This window comes from Staurois parvus, unplaced genomic scaffold (assembly GCF_062004578.1).
Source record: "Staurois parvus isolate SC_StPar_1 unplaced genomic scaffold, SC_StPar_1.0 ptg000452l, whole genome shotgun sequence".
In the NCBI taxonomy this organism is placed as follows: domain Eukaryota; kingdom Metazoa; phylum Chordata; class Amphibia; order Anura; family Ranidae; genus Staurois; species Staurois parvus.
The window spans coordinates 450,677-468,642 of NW_028318248.1; the positions used below are offsets into that span (position 1 = coordinate 450,677).

The window sequence follows — 17,966 nt, forward strand, 5'->3', positions numbered from 1 at the left end:
CAAGAAAAACATTATCTTTGGGGCAATAATATTTGCAGATCTTGTATTATTAGACTCACTTTGTGCACCTACATATTAGTAAAAAAAAAAACCCACAACAAAACACTGGTAGTTATCCCTAGAAAAATAAAATTTCCAATGTTTTACTTATGTCTCGTAATTGACTAATTAGTTTAAAATAAGTCTTATCAGAATTTGGTACACATTTACCTCCAAGCCTGCAGAACTTCCAAATATAGGACAGACAAATCTCTGGGGTTTTATCCACCGATGCTAAAATAAAAGGAAATGGAAAAGAAAATCATGTGCAGAACTTGTGATTTTCTACTACTCATTTCTTTAAAGTATTAAGATGACTGGCATTAACGAGTCCTGCTGCGCTAATGTATTCTGCCAGCGGGGAGCCTTCCACACCAGCAGATACAATGATCAGTAATGCTGGCTATAGCCGGTGGCACTGATCATTCGGAAAAAACCTAACCGGCTAGTTGTACACATGTCGATCAATAGATCAACTTGTGTGCAACCAGCTAGCCCATGCATGGATGGAAATTCGTCTGGTTCTTGCTGAGCCAGCCGAATTTCGATCCATGTATGGCCGGCTTAAGGAGAGGACGGAGGGTTTAGTTCTGCTTTAACTGCCTTTTACCAACTGTCACAACATGAGGTAGGGGTATTTTTTTTCTACTGTCAAAATGAGAAATAACTCAACTGTTAGTGGCCTCTGGACATATAGGTCTTTCTATGATCGGTTGTTGGGCAGAGTGCTGCAAGTCTCTGCTGTTGCTTGTTTAAATAGAGTTTTAAAGTGTATTCCTTGCTGAAAATGTTTTTTTCTAGATTTAGATAGAGTTGGAAAAAGTTAGAACCCCGGTGAGGGATTTATTGCTTTCCATATATATTTTAAATAGATCCAGTATATTACTGATTACTACTGTATCCACCTTTTAGTTTTAATGCTGGTTTAAAAATATATATTCTATTTAGGTATCCGTTCTTAGCTCAGAAAGTACATTCTATTGCTTGCAGCTTTCTCCAAATTCTCAGCTGTGATCCAACTTCCTGTTAGCGGGTGGATATGTTCGTTCCCCACTGTAAGTAACAATGTAGCCACCCTCTCTTTCTCACTCTAAAGATAAGCAAGGGATTATGGACTATGGGATGTGTGCTGTGAATGGAGCAGTGCTCATAACCACGACTAATGTGTTCTGTTCGGTATAAACTACAGAAGTGAAGGGGAAAAGGAGAGGTTCGGGAGCCCACAGAGGATGTTACAAGGAGGCAGAAAAACACAGAAATTATTTCATGAAAAATAAATTACAGGGTGATGGGCATGGACTATTTTTGAAAAAAAAGATATGACTTAGTGCCACTTTAACTTAGCCAGGGCTAAAAGAAACACTGTCACTTTGATCAGCCAAGGTAAGTTACAGTGTCTACAGATAGGCCCTAACACAGACAAGCAAAAAGGAAGAAATCTTGCTGAGGTCACCATACATTTTCTCCATCACGCCATCTCCATTAAGGGTCCACTTTGACATTAAACTGGTTGTAAACCTCAGACATGAAAACTGAACAACGCACATATTTATATAACGTTTACATGCCTCTTTCCAAAGCATTAAGTGTAATTTATCTGTGCTGTCTAATTCCTCAGTTATCAGCATGAGTCACTTCTGACCAATTTTACTGACACCAAGAGCTAGAAAGGTGACAGGGGAGTGACCTCCTTGACACAGCTTGTGATTGACAGCCTCAGCTCTATTCCTATGTGAATGATGTACACCCCTTCCCTCCAATCAGCTCTCAGAGCTCTTGTACAGTGTGTAACTGCAACTTACTACCCCCTGCTTTTTGAGTTTGAAATATCTTTTTAATCATCTTTTACAATTATGTACAGGACAATTGGCTACAGATAAACAGGTACAATGTATGCAGGAGGATTTGTTTCACCTCTGTTTATCACCTGAGGCTAGTCACTTCATTGGATATACATTAAGGTTTACAACCACTTTAAAAAGGCAATTTGCCTTTTTATATTAACCAATGTCATCTGCTTACCTTTCATTGGTACTGGCAAATGAGTATTGGTGGCTGATTGAGGTTGGGAAACTGTAGAGTTGGTGTACTTTGGTGGCAGATGGAAAGAATGATTTTCACCTATAGTTATGGTATATTGGTTGCCTCTTGATGCATCAGATTTTGTCATTGGTTCTACACTGGCATACGGTTTGTTGGAAGCTGTATCAGTTGTGAAAGAACGCCTAGACAAACTGGGAGGATTTGATGGAGTTGAAGATGAATTAAACTGAACAGTAGAAGTAACTGGTTTTGGTCGAGCAGTATATAGATCCTCTCTAGTAGGTGATGTTTTCAATGTTGGTGAAGATGTTTGGACAACATTAGCTGGACCAGTCACTAAAGAGCTCTCCGTCTTATCAAATTCCCTAATCAGTTTTTGATAAGAAATAGATGAACTTTTTGTTGACAAATTCTCTGTTATGTGGGAAGCTGCTGACGTTTTTGGTGAAGCAAAATCCGGGCTAATACTTGTTTCAGTCTTAAGTGAAGCCCCAATAGGTGAAGTTACTGGTGTTGTTGAAGGTGGTGATTGAACCTTGGATGCTCCTGCCTCTGGAAGATTTAATGGTCTGTCAGATACAATAACTTGTTTTGGTTGAGCAGCATATGACATTCCTCCAGTAGTGTACGGTGATGTTTTTGATGTTGATGAAAATCCTGGAGAAATATTGCCTGGGCCAGGCAATAAAGGACTCACCATTCTACCAAGTTCCAAAGTATGTTTTTGGTCAGGGATAAATGAACTTTTTACAATCGTGTTCCCTGTTACTTTGGAAGCTGCTGAAGGTTTTGGTGAAACATTATCTGTACTAAGTCTTGTTTCAGCTTTAAGTGGGGCCCCCATAGGTGAGGTTACTGATGTTTCTGAAGGTGTTGCTTGAACCTTGGATAGTCCTGCCTCTGGAGGATTTAATGGTCTGCCAGATATACTAACTTGTTTTGGTTGAGCAGCATATGACATTTCTCCAGTAGTGTACAGTGATGTTTTTGATATTGATGAAGATCCTGTAGAAATATTGACTGGGTCAGGCAATAATGGACTCGCCATCCTACCAATTTTCATATTATCTTTTTGGTCAAGGATGACTGAACTTTTTACAGTAGAATTCCCTGGTACGTTGTAAGCTGCTGAAAAATTTTGTGAAACATTATCTATACTACGTCTTGTTTCAGGCTTAGAGGACGCCCCCATAGGTGAGGGTACAGGTTTTGTTGAAGGTGTTACTGAAACGTTAGATTGACCCGCCACTGTGGGACTTGGTGGCCTACCAGATCCACTAATTGGTTTTGGCTGAGGCCTTATCTGAGCAGTTGTTGGGCATGTCGTTTTGCTAATTGGCCTTGAATGCATTGTGGTATGGCAAGGCTTTTTTGTGTTGTCATCATTCTTTTCTGAATGTATGCCATGATCACTATCATTGGAGCTGTTATCATTATCTTCATCTCCAGAAAGTTGACCATTACTGCATTGAGATGATGGGCGACTGGTAGATTGAAATGGGAAGCGGGGCCCTAAAAAAGTGGAAAAAACAAATACATTTTAAAAGCTAGGCGAGCAATACCTGGTTTTACATCTAGTAAAAGTCACTCAGTGATCGCTAAACTCATGTTTATATTGAGTTATGTAATTTGTTTATTATCTTAAATTACCATCATTCCCTGTACACTGGCTAAAAATTCAAATCAGGCTGACAATGGGTTTGTCTACATTGGCAGATGAGCTAAGAGGTAAGGCAAAGAACCACTTACCACTTACTTAAATTGGTTCTAAAGAAATGAAAAGTTTTACCTTAATGCATTCCCTTTATTAAAGTGTTACTAAACACACAATAGTAAAATCAGACTGTATATGCAGTAAAGCATGCTTGTTATACTCACTATGGAACTTAATCCTCCACATTGTGTAAAAAGGATGTTTAATTCTGTCTTCTCTGATCCATCTGCTGATAAAACAGAGCATTGGGGGCAAGTGGCACATGCTCAGTTTAGTGTGTATTTCTAGAGAGTTTTTTTTTCTTGGGAGAATGCATGTGATAAGCACAAAGCCAGTCAGCGCTGTCCAGACAGGGGGCCAGGGGTCCTGCAGCCTCATAGGACAATCAGGGGAGAATGAAAACTCCTCCTGTAAGCTTTAACCAGTGCTCTTCTGGACACTGATAGAAGTCACAAGACTGCTATATACTACTGATGAGAAAAGGTATTTAGAAGTTTATATGTACTAAAATAATTGCATTTTCATGTACTCTGGGAGATCATATATAGTGAGTGCAGGGTCCTGGGTTTAGTAGCACTTTAAGGTAAAATATGTTCAAGTATCAGTATTGCCCCTTCACCCCCACTTATAATTACCTGAATCCTCAATCAATCCAGCACTGTGCCCATCTGTAGTGCCCCTCTCCTCTCTCCCCCCTCTCACAGGCTTTGCTGAGACAACGGGAGCCATTGGTTCCTGCTGCTGTCAGTAAAATCTTGTGAGCAGAGAGTGGGGCCGAGCTTCGCTGTGTGTGTCAATAGACACACAGCCTGGTTTGGAATCAAACCTGCATGAGTGCCCCCATAGCAATCAGCTTGCTATGGGGACACTCAGAGAAGAGGATGATCCAGGAGAGTAGGCAGAGGACCTCAGAAGAGGAATGCACGGAGCAGGTAAGTATATAGTAGTATAAATAATAATAGTATAAACGGTAATACCTTTACAATCACTTTAAATAGATCAAAATATTGCCAGTCCCATGTTGGTGAGGTGTTTAGGGAGATACAAAGAATTCAGGAAATGTGCAGTAGATAAGGGTAAATCAGGGTAAAACACACACTATACATATATATACATACACACACTCACCGGCCACTTAATTAGGTACACCTTGCTAGTACCGGGTTGAACCCCCTTTTGCCTTCTGAACTGCCTTAATTCTTTTTATTCTTGAATATCTATATGCAGTGGTAACCAGCTATATGGTTAGGTAACCTAAAGCGCTGTTTTGCCAATTTTAAGACAGGACTGTAATATAAAATTATGTATGACAGATTTCCTTGTCATAGGCAGGCTGCTTGATATAAGCTGCCCGCTGTCACTTATGATAGCCATACACAAATTCATTTTTTGTCTGAAAATTTTCTTTTTAAGAACGTTCGTTCGATTTTGTAATTGTTAGTGGGGTCAAATTGAGCAGACTAGAAAACTTTTCTCGGTCAAACCAATTTTTGCACAGTGTATGTGGTTTTTGTTCAGAAATTACATTCGTTTTAAAATTGAATGTTAAAAGCAAGTGAAATTTTCGAACAACATTCGTCCATTCATCGAATGTACAAAGAATTTTCGTATGAATATTCTCATCCAAAAATCAATAGGTGTATGGCCAGCATAAGACATGTAGTTGCAGCAGCATGCTTTTTTTATCACCTGTCATGGTGGGGTTAAAAAAATTAGCCCTTTATAATACAAAAACAGCAGATAATCACTACTATAAGGGGTTAACGTATACTTGGAAACAGTGGCAAGTAAAAGTGGAAGTGATGTAACATTATTTTCCTTCCGCTGTGTGATGAGACACCTAGCTGACAGGTGGGAAGCCTCCCTTTCATCATTCAATGCGTGCGCTGCTAGTAATACCGAGTCATGTCAGAGCTTACTGGACTTCAAAGAGGACAAATTGTTGTGCCTCTTGGCTGGTGCCTCTGTGACTGAAGAATTTTGCCATGTCGCAAAGTACAGTATCAAAGGTTATGATGGAATATACAGTTTCCAGGAAAACGTCGTCTGATAAGCGTAAGCGCAGTCACCATGGTCAACTGACCAAAAGAGACAAAAGGACATTGCGCAGGATTGTGACCCGGAATAAGAAACAACTGCTGCAAAAGTGGCTGCAGAGCTCAACCGCAGTCTCGTGAAGACTGAGATTGATACCAACCATGTGGGGACTATTTCTCCTGCTAAAACCAACAATGAGGCACTATTCCTCCTGCTGAAACCAATGTTGGGGCAGTGTTTACTCCAACTGATGCAAGGACATTTTTTACTCCCACTGGCCACAGTCAGGCTCCCCTAAAGCCTGAAGGACAGTAAATTGGCCCTTTGATTAAAAAGTTTGGAGACCCCTGGTATAGAGTGCCCCTATAACAAGGTAAAAAAAATCTAACTTTATCACTTCCTTCTCCTGCCCAGGACTACATGTCCCATGAGGCATTCACAACTTCTCAGGCACTTACTGACATGTATGGATGATGTACTGAGCTGTATGTGCACTGCACTGTGTTACTGACATGTATCAATGGTGTACTGAGCTGTATGTAAGCTGCACTGTATTTTACTGATATGTAAACAAATAATGCATTCTGTATGCAGGCCAACTAATTGATTATGAAAATAGTTGACAACTATTTTCACAGTCATTTATAATTGATTATGTCGATTAATTGTTTCAGCCCTAGTAGATTCAATTCACATCAGCAGGGGATCAACTCAAAGATCCCCTGCTGATTGGAGCAGTGTGGGTGGATGTGACATCTGTATTTGCTGAGTTTTGCAGGGTGTACATGGAAAGAGCCCACTGTGCTCTATCGGCGGCTGGGAATAATTTGACTCTGCTGTCCGTTTACACCCAACTTCCCTCTGATCTGATCTGCCTAAGTGGAAGAGGATGGATCCTGGTGTTTTTTTTTTTTTTTAGTGGACCAGATTGGACCAGGGGTAGGCAGATGTAAGTGGACACAAGTCCGCTTACACACGTTTGTCCATAGGGATGCACAGACTATCTGATCAGGTCTGCCTGAAAAACTGACAGGTGGACCTGATTGGATCTCCCGCGTGAAAGGGGCCTAAGATATACATTGCTATCCTCCATTCACCCCAGCCTGCTAACTGGACAGTGAAAGAACAACAACAAAATGATTAGATTATCACTCCAGTGTCCCAGGTCACACCTTTATCTCATCTGCATTCAATGAGTCTCCTTCCATGACCCGGCACCCTGAAAAGGTTGTGTCTGTTCCCTGTCTCTTCCAAATACTCATGCAGTTGAACAGCACAGTTATAGAAAACATAACGTCAATTGCATCATGGGGTCAGAGGATTTTTTCATATACATAAACAGAGACACAGTAACCCTCAATGACAACCTGCACATCAAAGGCATGCAAATCTTGATTTTTCCTATAAATGTCAGGCTTGGTTCCACCCTCTTCTGCCTCACAATAGGAGTATTGATTTTATAATATAACAGGTGGCACCAGTCATTTTATAATATAATGGGTGGCACCAGTGATTTTATAATATAACGGGTGGCACCAGTGACCAACAGGTAGTCTTGAGAGACAGAAGTCGGTGGCGCAAATTCTGTCTCTTACAGCAAAAGGCTACAAATAAATTCAGCTGGCTATATCTCTGGATTTTTGGTTGTTTTTAATAAAGATGACCTCTGCTTATGTAGTTTCCCATCATAGGCTCAGTTTAAACTACCCATTTTTGTGACAGGTTTACTTCAAACACTTATTAGCAGGACACTGGTACCGTCAAATCTTCTTTCTCTGTTCCGTCCCTCCAACAAGTCCTGGGAGCTATCTCTTTTTCTTTGTCTTAGCCTTCCTCTCCCTCTGCCTCCTCCTCTGCCTCTTGCTGGCCGGTGAGCCTCCCTGGCCTCTTCATGATTAGCCCCTTCTCGTGGCTGCTGGTGTCTCTTAATGTGTTTCAGTACACAGAGCATCTGACAGTTCTCAACAGTGGTTTGGTTCAGCCAGCTACATGTGAGCATTATTTTTGATTCCAGGAGATTATGTGATCTTCTACAGAAGCGGTAGTTGCATTCTCCCCTTGTAAAATATCTGCACATGTGGAGGCGGGTGCAATCCTCTCCTTTGTCACATCTGCCATGCATGTATTTTGAACAGTCCTGGAGGGAAGAGGATCACAATGGAACAAGCAGGGTAAAGGTGTTAACAAATATTGGACAGGTGTCATTGTTCTATTAACATTGAACACATAGGTATAAAAGACACAACCTAATGCAACTCTGTCTTCATTAATATGTCAGGTCATGTTTTCAGTTACCTCTTCCATACCGGGCACTTTTACCCCCTTCCTGCCCAGGACCAATTTTCAGGTTTCAGCGTTCTCACACTTTGAATGACAATTGCGCGGTCATACAACATTGTACCAAAACTAAAAGCAGACATTCAGTTGTGCTACAGTGCTCTTGTGCTAATGTAGAAGATGCCAATAGCAGGAGAAAGTAAAGCAACAGAAAGATCAGCTCATCAGTCTAATGCGTATCCTTTCACTGTTCAGTCACAGGCTAAGGCAAAAACAAGACCTATAAGTATGACTGATTTGCAGAAGAGAAAAATTAGGCCTCTTTTCCTGATATACAGGGGAATGTTGTGTGGCAGAGCTGTGTAAATCTCTTGACAGGACAGACACATTCTTTGACAGGTAAAAATTGGATTTTTTTCTACATACTTACCTGTAAACAGGGGAGGACTGACAACTCATGGAGCCCCCGGGCAATAGGGGATCATGGGGCCCCTGTGTCCTTGCCCAAACTCAAAAAAGCCTATGAAAAAGGTACCAGGGGCATCTCATGGGGCCCCTTACTGACCCCGGGCCCTCGGGCAGTACCTGAGTTTCCAAATGGTCAGTCCACCCCTGCCTATAAAATCTATTTCTTGGAGTACATCATGGGACACAAAGCAGGCTATAATCATGACTATGTGAGTTATGTACCACCTACAGGTGAATGGACACTGGCGGATCAATCAAACAGGAAGGCCTTCGCTATATACTCTCTTCTAAACAGGAACTACTTCAGTCTTTGTAGCAAGCAATGAAATTGCAAAAATAGGGGAAAGACCACTGTGTCCCGTGATGTACCCCAATAAATGGATTTTACAGGTAAATATATTAAAAAAATCCAATTTTCTTTATCATACATCATGGGACACAGAGCAGGCTATAATCATGTCTATGTGGGATGACCTAAAGCAATAAAAATCTGAGGGGAGGGTGACACCATAATAACCATTAACAGTGATCCCTAAGATCCTACTTAGACATTCGTAATATGCTGTAGCCAAAGGCAAAATCCACCGCAGCTCTGACATCCTCCTGGTAAAACCTTGTGAATGTATGAACCAAAGACCATGTAGTGGCCTCCCAAACCTGAGCCATTGACACCTGATGGTGGATAGCCCAAGATGCCCCCACACTCCTGGTAGAGTGCGCTCTCACCCGAAAGGGTGGGAACTTATCCTTCAAACCATTGGCTTGCATGATTAACTGGCTGATACATGAGAAATAGTTGACCTGGCTGCTGTCTGCCCCACCAGGATTCCTGACATACCACCAAACTCAATTAAATCCTGACAATCCAAACTATATTCAGAGTATGCAACGATCTTTCCCCGGCTGACTGGACAAGGAAAAAAGAAAGGCAAGACACTGTCCTTATCAGGGGCGGACTGACAACTCATGGGGCCCCCGGGAAATAGGGGATCATGGGGCCCCTGTGTCCTCGCCCACACTCAAACCACACCTAAAAAAGCCTATGAAAAAGGTACCAGGGGCATCTCATGGGGCCCCCTACTGACCCTGGGCCCTTGGGCAGTGCCTGAGTTCCCAAATGGTCAGTCTGCCCCTGGATAAATGTCTTGCTTGACGATAATAAAATCTTCCCATAATTCCCAACATGTTTCAGAACAGAGTTCCTTCTTCAGGGTAAAATTACTGGTATAATGATGAATTAGTAGGTGTATCTGTGTAACTTGATTCAAAAATAGACATCCACAAAGCAGAGGCAGTCTAGCCAAAATCAGCGTAAGATCTTTAAATTCACATCTCCAGCTCTGAAGGGGTTACTGCAAGGATTCCAGTGGGGCACCACCCGAAGGAAAGGCCAATCTGGTCATAGCAGACTAGCAGTCAGAGCAGAGGTATGCTTAGTAAGGAAGTCTTCCCTGACCTAGCCACACACCGCAGGGGCAGACTGCCAACTCATGGGCCCCCGGGCAATAGGGGATCATGGGGCCCCTGTGTCCTTGCCCACACTCAAAAAAGCCTATAAAAAAGTTACCAGGGGCATTTCATGGGGCCCCCTACTGACCTCGGGCAGTGCCCGAGTGCTCAAATGGTCAGTCTGTCCCTGACACACTGTATGCTTTTAAAATGTGGCAGAAACTTTTTTGGTTCTCACTGTACTATGTTATGAGTATTGTATAGATGACGTTCACAGAAAAATGTTATATATAATTGCTCATAGAATTGCTGTATGTTCTAAATATGTATGTTTCAGCATCTATAAATGATATCACCTATGTCTACTCCTTCTTCCCTGAAGAAGGAGTAGACTGAAATGTGTTGGATGCTTTTCATGAACTTTGTAATGTTGATACATCTTTGTATGGTGTTATTGTACTTGCTCTCAAAGTAACCATCCATAAAACATTTTTATGGTTGACATTTTAAACAAATTGATGTTTAATAAAGATTGATATTTTTTACTTACCTACAGATGCCTTTAAAGTCCCAACCATTGGGGTTTTCTTTTGATACAACTATATTTTAGGGATGTTGGCATCTATTAGAAGTACCTCATGATAATTATTTTCATAGTCCTCAATGATGCTCTGAGTCCTCTTTGTGTGCCAATTTGTTTCTCAGGCTCATCAAAGGTTTCTGCGATTTGCGTTAAAGAATTAAAATGTTTGTTTTGGGCCACTGCCCTTTGGGCTGGCCAGAGCCCCCTGAGTGTTCACAAAGCTCCTAGCCCTGATTGGCTGTCCTTGCAGAAGCCAACTTTTGAACCAATTCAAGAAACTTAGTCCTTTGACTCGCAAGGTGGCTTCTTTGGTTTCTATCACTTTGGTAAGAAGAACTGGCAGCTCTTTCATGTAAGGAGCCGTTCTTGGTCTTGCATCATGATAAGGTGATGTTGCGTCCTCATCTATCTTCTTGCCTAGAGTGGTTTCTAGTGTTCACTTGAATCAGGAATATCTATATTGTTGTATTTATAAATACTCTTGGGTATATGCTGGCTTAATTATTTGGTGTATCATATTGCATTTTACCTGTGTCCCATTGGCCATTTTTTTGGAAATAATAATAAAGATTGATTACTTGTTTTTAAATATATTTCATGTTTCATATCTTCTGCCTCTAATATCCCCTGGGGAATCCTTTGACCTTTTGGTCACCTTTCTTTTTGTACTGTGTAGGGATGCTGGCAGTATCACAACCTTTCATTATTGGCTCATTATCAGTTTCATGTATGTACGCATATCCACAGTCATATTGGCTGTCATTGTCTGTATCTTAGTATCATTTGTGACCTGTTTATCCTGAAGAACAATACGATTCATCCTACAGCATGGGACACATTTGGACATTGGTGGCAGTAAGAGAACCTTGGACTCACCTCTGGCAGCAGCTGGTTGTCATTCTGGAACAGCAGAACTTTGATCTCGTCTTCAAACAGTCCGCTCAACTCATTGGCTTTTAACACAGCACGGTTGTGGTCAGACAAGACATCGTGGGAGAATTTGCAGCGAGGCCTGGAATGGGAAAAAAAAGCAGTGTATTCTGATTCTGAGTTGACAGGAGTTTACAGAAAACGATGAATTGAAATTTCTGGGTAAATTAAAATTACATTAAAATATACAGTATGTTCATATAGTGTCACTCAGAAAGGTAAAAATTGCAGTTCATGGTCTATTATAATTTAAGTCTTGAACCTACCCCAAGCCTCACAGCCTCCTGCTCCAATACTACAGAGACTCAACCCAATTGCCATTCTTTTATATACCCTATACCCCCTCTTAGCTCAGTATGCTCTTCTTATCGTAATACCCCAAGTCACTACTGTACCTCAGTACCACCTGCAATTCTTTTTATATCCCAATATGCCTAGCTTACCCCTCTAACCCCAGTAACACTTAGAATTTTCTTCTTATCACAATACCCCAAGTCACCACTTGTACCTCATTACCGCTTGCTATTCTCTTCTTATCCCAATATGCCCAACTTACCCCTCTAACCCCAGTAACACTTATCATTTCCTTCTTATTACAATACCCCAAGTCACCACTTGTACCTCATTACCGCTTGTTATTCTCTTCTTATCCCAATATGCCTAGCTTACCCCTCTAACCCCAGTAACACCTATCATTTCTTCTTATTACAATACCCCAAGTCACCACTTGTAGCTCATTACCGCTTGTTATTCTCTTCTTATCCCATATGCCTAGCTTACCCCTCTAACCCCAGTAACACTTATCATTTTCTTCTTATTACAATACCCCAAGTCACCACTTGTACCTCATTACCGCTTGTTATTCTCTTCTTATCCCAATATGCCCAATTTACCCCTCTAACCCCAGTACCCTTATCATTCTCTTCTTATTTCTATACCTCAGCAGATCCCCTTGTACCTCAGCAACCCTTATCATTCTCTTCTTATCCAAATAGCTCCAACGTACCTCTCTAACCCCATTACCCCTTATCATTGTCCTATGATTGCAACAGCCCTGACTTACCCCTCATTACCCCAATACCCTTGTTATTCTCCTCTTATCCCAATACCTCCAACTCTCCCCCAGTTACCCCAGTCTGCCTTGTCATTCTCTTCTCATCCCAGTACTCCCAAATTAATTCACCTCTTGTCCCAGTACAACCAAGGGTACTTTTTTCTAACCCCACAACCACCAAACTCAATTTCCTCTTTCGCCAAGACTTTGAGAGTCATCCTCCTCCTTGTCATAATCCCTCCACATTTTTCTACTTCAAATCTCAGTTCCCTCAGAATTAGTCTCAATACCCCAAGAATTACTCTCCTCTGTCTCTTAGAACTCCCTTTACCCCCCATCTTTTACCTACCATCGGTTGGGGGGACACTGCCCCCTTAAGTAGTGGCGGCACAGGTGCAATTTGGGGCACTTGTCCTCCTCCTCTTCTTCCCCCTCTGGGCCATTTGGAAACAGGTATCGTTCACAGATCCTCAGCGGGCTCTGGGCCAGGATCAAGTGGGAGCTCTGTGGAAATCTGAGCACCTCATCCTGCAGGATTTGCTCGATCTGCTCTGCTGGAAGATCTAGGAGCGCTCCCAACTGATCCCTCTCCAGCCGACCACCGCACGAGCACAGCAGCTTGGTCAGATAGGCAGTGACTGCAGGGTCCGACATGGTCCCTGGGCCCCTGATACAGTCTGAAGTCCAGAGTCCTTGTAATAGTCTGATGCCAAGACCTTCTCCTCTGTATATGTCTCAGCTTTCTGAAGTGAGGTAAGGAAACAGCAGAGGGCGGTTCATCCACATCACAACTGAGAATAGAAACTAAAACTGCTCTGCACAGCAAGTCACAGTAATCTGTACTGTACTGTACTGACATTGAGGACTGACACGTAGAGAACTGCACAGTGTTGACAACGGGAACACAGAGACAACCTCCAACGCAGAGGGTGTGGACAGAAATTCTACAGCAGTTTCACTGGTGACTCAGACAGAATGCAGATTGTACACATTTACAACTTGCATCGGTAGTACTGTATTTATCTCCTATATGTCCTTCCCAATGAATCTGACATTCACTAAACATTCACTGCAAGTGAATCTTTCTGGTACATGTGTGTTAACCCCTTTGCTGCCACTAATGTGGTGTGAACTTTTACACACACTGTCTGCTTACTCCTGGACGTGATTCTGGTGCCTGTGGATGTGGGGGAACAGCATAGCACGCCTGGAACCAGATAGCAGATGTTGCTGGATAAGGTAGAAGAAGCTCAGCGAACATGTGTTCACTGATCCTTCCTCCAGTGAGTGAACTAGGAAATGCTAAGTATCACATGGCTTCCTTCAGAATGACGAATTAAACTTGCCAGCACAGCTCAAAGCTAGGAAATAACCCAGCCGGTATACAGATGGTGTCCTAGCATCCTAGCATCAATTCAGGGCAATAAAAATGGAAGAGATGAGGGTGGAATCTGATCTGGGGGTGCAATCAAAAAAAAGTCAGAGGGCATAATGTCAACACTGTATGAGTTACTGACAGTCTTTCACAGTGTCACAACTTGGGTAATACTAGTATGTATTTGGCTGTTTTAGATTAGGGTGATTAAAAAGAACATGTGCCCCCTTATATTAGATGGCCCTATCAGAGTCCCCCTTTATATCAGGAGTCCTAATCAGAGTCCCTCTTCATATCAGGTTCCCTTCAGAGTGCCCCCCAGTTACATCAGGTGTCTCCATCAGAGTGCCTCCTTACATCAGGTGTCCTCATTAAAGTGCCCCCTTACATCAATGTCCTCATCGAGACTATCTTAGTAGCCCCCCTTCACATCTGGGTCCCCATCTGGACCCACCTTACATCCAGGTCCCCATGAGAGCCCCCCATACTTCCAGGTCCCCATCAGAGTCCCCCTTTACATTAGGTTCCCATAAAAGTCCCCCTTACATCAGGTGTCCCCGTCAGAGTTCCCCCTTCCATCAGGTGTCCCCATCAGAGATCCCCCTTAAATCAAGTGTTCCCATCCGAGTTCCCTCTTATATCAGGTGTCTACACCTCCCATCAGAGTGGCCCCTTACATCAAGTGTCCAAATCAGAGTTCCACGTTACATGGATTTTTACCATCAGAGTGCCTCCTTACATCAACTGTTTGCATCAGACTGGCTCATGGATTAGTGGATGCACTCTCAGAGACCTGGGAGGGAACAGCTGAAATCCCACCCTAGCACCCCCCTAGATCCGGCCCTGAAGAGATGGATGCTGCATCGACCTCCCCAATGTAAGTAACAGTGTTGGCCTGAGTTACTACTCCAGCCACACCCCCTGAGGGAGGGGCGAAACACGTTAGTGGAGACCAGGCATGATGTCATATCCAGCTGGTGGAATGCATGCCGAAGCATGACTTCAGGTCCAGTGGTTTTCATGATTTTTATAACTTTTGTTATGTATGTGTAAAGAAATGTAACTGTATTCATAATAAAGAGGTATTACGCTATGTGGGCCCTTTCGCCATTTCTTTTTCTATGTGAGAGGATACCAGCCATGCTATCATAGGAGATGCAGCGGAGGAGAGAATGACCAATGGGAATACAAGTCCCAGTGATTACAGGGAATCTATAATACCAGCACATTAGACTCTTTACAAGTAAGGGTCCGCAGCTGTAGATGAGTGGGGGAGCAAGGGAGGGGAGCACCGCACAGTAATTTTGGCACTTTAATGTTCTGGAAGAAGATTGCACAACGCCACTATAGACTGAACTATTATTTGAACTTTAAATTGATTTGTGTTTGCACAGATATTGGACACATTTTGGATATTTATTAATGTATAAGGCAGCGCTTTAAGTTGTTTCACCTTGGTTTGTTTCATAAGGGGGATAACCCTATCTCAGCAGCAGCCCTAATATACTTAAAATTTTTATGATATAATATTCTGTAGGCATTTACACATTATTGTTTTTGTCACATTCTTTATTTTCAAAATTTAGTAATTTATTTTTAAACACTTAATAGCCCTAGCGTGAGTAGTTGTGGTATATATGTATTGTGTTACATGTGTTTGGTAAAAAAAATCCCAATAAGTATATATCAATTGGTTTGCATGAAAGTTATAGCATCTAGTAATGGTGGTGATCAGCAAATTATAATGGCACTGAGTGCGGCGGGCAATCTGAAACTAACTGACACTTTTTGGGAACCATGGGTGTTGGGGTGGGCTGTGCCCCCCCTCCCCAAGCAAACAGCCCCCCTCCTGCCTCCGCCCCAGGACCCTGTGCCCAGCCGCTACTTCTTCCAGGAGCGTGACAAGCAAGGTGAACTGCACAGAGGCAGGGTTGCAATGAGAGCTCCAGCAGCTCCCATGTAAAAGTGTGTGATTAAAGGAAATCTCCCCTGATCACAGAACTTTCTCTGCACACAGCCTGATTTACTGCCATGCTGGTTGTTTATTTCCACCTCCACTCTATACTGAATGATCACTGCACACTGACAGTCAGCTCTGCAGTAAATATGGCTGAGTTGGAATGTGCACTGATAGTTCATGCCTGCTTGATGGACCTGTCAGTATAGAGTGGAGGTAAAGGTACACAATCACCTGGGCAGTAAATAAGGCTGTGTACACTGAAGGTTCTGTTATCAGGAAAGAAAGTTTACTTTAATTTAACCCTTTACTTCTGTTCAATTAATTGTTTGGCTACTCTTAGGCAAGCCATACATTATGCAATTTTCTCTCCTTCAACCCCAAGTTGAAGGAAAGAAAATCTCTCGATTCCCTCATCAACACAGTCTGTGTTGATGGGGGAATCCTTCCTGCAGAGATATTGTTTTCTAACAGCAGGAGTTTTCCCAGCCGTCAGAATACATTCATCACTGCCTGTGGCTATAGCCGCCAACAGTAATCATACAAAAAAAAAACAGACAGGCTGGTTATGCTGAAGTAGACCAATAGTCTGCCCCAGGGGCGGACTGACAACTCATGGGGCCCCCGGGCAATAGGGGATCATGGGGCCCCTGTGTCCTTGCCCAAACTCAAAAAAGCCTATGAAAAAGGTACCAGGGGCATCTCATGAGGCCCCCTACTGACCCTGGGCAGTGCCCGAGTTTCCAAATGGTCAGTCCGCTCCTGGTCTGCCCATACATGGATCGAAACTCGCCAGTTTCTGGCTGAACCTGCCATATTTGGATCCGTCTATGGCCAGCTTTAGACGCACCCCCTATATTTTATCTTTTATTCTGGCTGCCTATAATTCAAGAGGGGCTCTTAGGACCCTGATGTAAGGAGGAGGGGGACCTGACATAACTAGGGAAACTCTTGGGGCTCTCCTTTAAGGGAGTTACTCTAGAGACTCTTATGTAAGTGGGGTGATTCTAGGGACCCTAATGTTAGGGGGGTTCTGGGGACCCTGAGGTAAGGGCGAGGAACCCCAGGGACCCTGATGTTAGAGGGGGGTGACTCTAGGGACGTTAGCAAGCTGGCTGGCAAGTTGTCCAAGAACATTGTTCTCTCCCCCTTTTTTTCACTATGTGATGCCTGTTTATGTGTCCTTGCTTCATAAGCCAGTTATAGACTTGGGCGGGTGGCCACTTTTATGCATGTTTGAGTTTTTGGTACGTGGGTGCACTAGGGCCCTGGTTGCCATTGTGCTACATGCTGGGGTCCAGTGCACTCCTTTGCCTTTAAGAGGGGTGGCTCCCTCAGGTCCACCTGCCCTTGATCTATCCATTAAATGCATGTGCCTCTACTATGGGGACTCATAAATTTTAGAGTTAGGACCACAGATGATCAGGGTGCCGTGTCGTGGCTCTGTGGCTTACGTATGTATTTGCAAATGTGTGCTAACTAAACCCCTGTTATAAATGCATACTGTTAGACAGGTTAATTCGGTTGTTGGCAAGCTGGCTGGCAAGTTGTCCAAGAACATTGTTCTCTCCCCCTTTTTTTCACTATGTGATGCCTGTTTATGTGTCCTTGCTTCATAAGCCAGTTATAGACTTGGGCGGGTGGCCACTTTTATGCATGGGTGACTCTAGGGACCCTGATGTAAGGGGGATTACTCTGAGAGAATGTCTCTGAGTACCCTGATGTGTGAGGGATTACTCTGGGGACCCTGACACAAAGGGGGACTCTAGGGACCTTGATGTTAGGGGGGACTCTAGGGATCCTAATGTTATGGAGGGCTCTGGGGACCCTGAGGTAAGGCTGAGGAACCCCAGGGACCCTGATGTTATGGGGTGACAGTGGGGACCCTGAGAACAGGTGGGCTCAACCTGATGATGTACTCTATATATTGTTTTGTATGTTACTCCTTGTATTCTGTACATTATGTTTTACATTTACAACAAGCTTCTCCAACATTTAAGCAAAATCAGTGCTCTGTGTCATCTACTACTGACTCCTGAA

At 43.0% G+C, this 17,966-nt stretch overlaps 1 protein-coding gene across 1 annotated transcript in view; it reads right to left on the minus strand.

Moving 5' to 3' along the window:
* Nucleotides 1-13,348, minus strand: part of LOC149453085 (zinc finger CCCH-type antiviral protein 1-like) — a 91,098-nt gene extending 77,750 nt beyond the window's left edge. The window contains exons 1-5 of the mRNA XM_089688708.1: nt 12,944-13,348; nt 11,487-11,622; nt 7,592-7,970; nt 2,062-3,594; nt 211-273 (exon numbers count right to left, since the gene is read on the minus strand). Of these exons, the coding sequence (XP_089544834.1) occupies nt 211-273; nt 2,062-3,594; nt 7,592-7,970; nt 11,487-11,622; nt 12,944-13,248 (2,416 nt within the window). The 5' untranslated portion in view covers nt 13,249-13,348. The remainder of the gene's footprint in view (nt 1-210; nt 274-2,061; nt 3,595-7,591; nt 7,971-11,486; nt 11,623-12,943) is intronic.
* Nucleotides 13,349-17,966: the final 4,618 nt, after the last annotated feature.